We start from the raw sequence: 2,923 nt of genomic DNA, 5'->3' as shown, positions 1-2,923 counted from the left end.
GAAAGTCTTCCCTTTGATGGCTCGAGGGTTTGCAGCCAGGCACTCTAGATGGGTGTTGGTCTTTTCTGGGGGATGTGAGAGCCCTGCTCCACCTTCCCTGTGCCGCTGCATGGTGTGTCTGCAGCCTTGCACAAGGATGGGATAAGTCAAGGACTGGAGCAGACACGGGACACAACTGGAGACCTTCTGTATCAGGAGACCCAGCAGGAGGGGTTGGGGGTGGGCAGGGTCTCTGTATATATATTTAAAAAAAAAAGCCTGACTTGAAGTTAGTGCTGCCGATGATGCCTGTGCTGGGTGGACCTGTGGTCCAACCCAGGGCTTGCTTTAGGCAGCAGAGACCAGCAAAGCTTTCTGCAGTTAAGGGGAACGGGCATGGAGATGTGATGTGACGTGACTGTCCTGTGGCTGGCATCCCCAGCAGTGGCCGGGTCAGGAGGTGGCTCCCAGTTTTGTAGAAGTCGCCCCAGCAAGCTGGGCTGAGCCTGCCTGCTCCAGGCTTTTCAAGTTCCAAAGGCTTGCTTTCCCAAAGCACACCTCATTGTTTTTTCCTGCTGGCTGTACATATGATTGATTTTTTGTTTTAGCAAAGAATCAGATGAGTCAGTCGGTCGCCCTTGCTGTTAACGAAGCTGCGTTAGCAAGCGTTGCCAGTTGGGTTTACTCCAAAAGCAAGCAGAAGCTCCTTCTGCGGCAAGGCTGATGGTGCTGCGGGCACTGCAAGGGACGAGGCTGCCAGTCCCTCATGTGCCCTGCCCTGTGTCTGCCTGTAGCCCACGCGTGCTCCCAGCTGGCTGCCCCCGAAAGGGGCTGGGTCGATTGCTCCCATCCGCAAGGCGAGTTCGCCTTCAACGCCACGTGTGCCTTCTCCTACCAGGAGCGGTTTGAGCTGATGAGAGCAATCGCGGACCCCCCGTGCTGTGAAGGTAGAGCCCAGGCTGCCTGCTGAGGGGTGTCTCAGCACTGGGTTTTGGGGGCCGTGGTAGCCACCTGCAGGGATCCTGCGGGGAATCAGGCTTGCCTGTAAGATGGCTATGAAAGGAAAAGTCTGCCGAGGAAAGTGTTTGGTGTCAGTCTGAAAGCAGACGGTGCAGGGACTGGGGACTGTCTCATCCAGGCTGGGTGTCCCACCAGCACTAAGCTGCGGTGGTCCCGCAGGCAGCGGAGCCGCTCGCCCCAGCAAACGTTGGGTGCTGCCCCGGCATGCAGCGAAGCATGCCAGGCACAGCTGGGGAGGCTGGCACACAACCCCTGTAGCTATTGCAGCCATCCCATCCCGGCGCCCTACAGCCCCAAAGCCATCTGGGTGTCCTTCCCCCTGCCGCTGTGACAAGGACAGAAGCAGGTCTCTGCTCCCCTCCAGGAGGGAGGGGAGTAGGGCTGCAGGAGACATGGTCCTTCGTCCCGGGGGCTGCAACATGGGGTAGTGCTGGGGATAAACAGGGCTCTGGCAGAGCAGCAACTGCCCCCCCAGGAAATCACTCGTATGGCAGAAAAATCATTGTACCAACTACATTACTACTATTTTTAAAGACGTGAGACTTGTCTGGGTGAGGCTGGCACACAACCCCTGTAGCTATTGCAGCCATCCCATCCCGGCACCCTACAGCCCCAAAGCCATCTGGGTGTCAGGAGACATGGTCCTTCGTCCCGGGGGCTGCAACATGGGGTAGTGCTGGGGATAAACAGGGCTCTGGCAGAGCAGCAACTGCCCCCCCAGGAAATCACTCGTATGGCAGAAAAATCATTGTACCAACTACATTACTACTATTTTTAAAGACGTGAGACTTGTCTGGGTGAGAAAGGTAAATCAAAGACATATCACCATAGATTTGGTTTTGTTTGATAGGGATTCAGCTCTAATCCCTAGATTTAACGTCATCTATCCTGTCTCTGAGACCTGCTCTCCCATTGCAGCCATCACCTGCCCAGTGCTCAGCACTCCAGACCGGGGAGAGCTGAACTGCTCCCACCTCCATGGGGACTTCGCTTTTGGCTCCACGTGTTCCTTCTCCTGCCAGATGGGGTTTGCACTGATGGGGTCGGAGAGCCTTGAGTGCACGGCCACGGGGACCTGGACAGGGGATGCCCCACGCTGTGCAGGTAGAGCTGCTGCTAGAGCTCAGGGTGTCATTGGCCTTGGGGTATCACTAGGATGTTTCCCTGCCTCTTGGTCCCAGCAGTTTAGTCCCCCAGACCCCAATCTCCTACTTGAAGTGTGCCTCTCCCCTGCAGCCATCACCTGCCCAGTGCTCAGCGCTCCAGACCGGGGAGAGCTGGACCGGACGCACGTCGAGGAGGGAAAGATCCCCCCTCCATGGGGACTTCACCTTTGGCTCCATGTGTGCTTTCTCCTGCCAAACGGGGTTTGCACTGATGGGGCCAGAGAGCCTTGAGTGCACGGCCACGGGGACCTGGACTGGGGACACCCCACACTGCAAAGGTAGAGTTGCAGCTCAAGGCGTCACAGACCTTGGGTTGACCCTGAGATATTCCTGGGTTGTTCTTGGTCCTCCCATCCCAACAGTTTAGCCTCATAGTCCACAGGGTCCTGCTTGAACTGTATCTCTATCCCTGCAGCCGTGGCCTGCCCAGTGCTCAGTGCTCCAGACCAAGGAAAGCTGAACTGCTCCCACCTCCATGGGGACTTTGCCTTCGGCTCCACATGTTCCTTCTCCTGCCAGATGGGGTTTGCACTGATGGGGTCAGAGAGCCTTGAGTGCATGGCCATAGGGACCTGGACTGGGGACTCGCCACACTGTGAAGGTAGAGCTGCTGCTAGAGCTCAGGGTGTCATTGGCCTTGAGGTGACATTAGGATGTTTCCCTGCCTCTTGGTCCCAGCAGTTTAGACCCCCAAGCTCCTACTAGAAGTGTGCCTCTCCCCTGCAGCCATCACCTGCCCAGTGCTCAGTGCTCCAGAC

The 2,923-nt window shown here is 57.1% G+C and overlaps 1 protein-coding gene across 1 annotated transcript in view; it reads left to right on the top strand.

Annotated features, from left to right (window-relative positions):
• The window catches only part of SELP (selectin P (granule membrane protein 140kDa, antigen CD62)), a gene marked incomplete at both ends in the record, with an annotated part of 10,516 nt that overhangs the window by 4,439 nt on the left and 3,154 nt on the right, over positions 1 to 2,923 (top strand). The window contains 6 exon segments of the mRNA XM_010291282.1: positions 774 to 926; positions 1,918 to 2,103; positions 2,236 to 2,312; positions 2,314 to 2,443; positions 2,581 to 2,766; positions 2,892 to 2,923. Coding sequence (XP_010289584.1) covers positions 774 to 926; positions 1,918 to 2,103; positions 2,236 to 2,312; positions 2,314 to 2,443; positions 2,581 to 2,766; positions 2,892 to 2,923 — 764 coding nt within the window.

Source organism: Phaethon lepturus, unplaced genomic scaffold (genome assembly GCF_000687285.1).
Source record: "Phaethon lepturus isolate BGI_N335 unplaced genomic scaffold, ASM68728v1 scaffold15857, whole genome shotgun sequence".
NCBI lineage: Eukaryota > Metazoa > Chordata > Aves > Phaethontiformes > Phaethontidae > Phaethon > Phaethon lepturus.
Note: the sequence above shows the minus strand (reverse complement) of the source record. Positions and strands in the feature narration are given on the sequence as shown.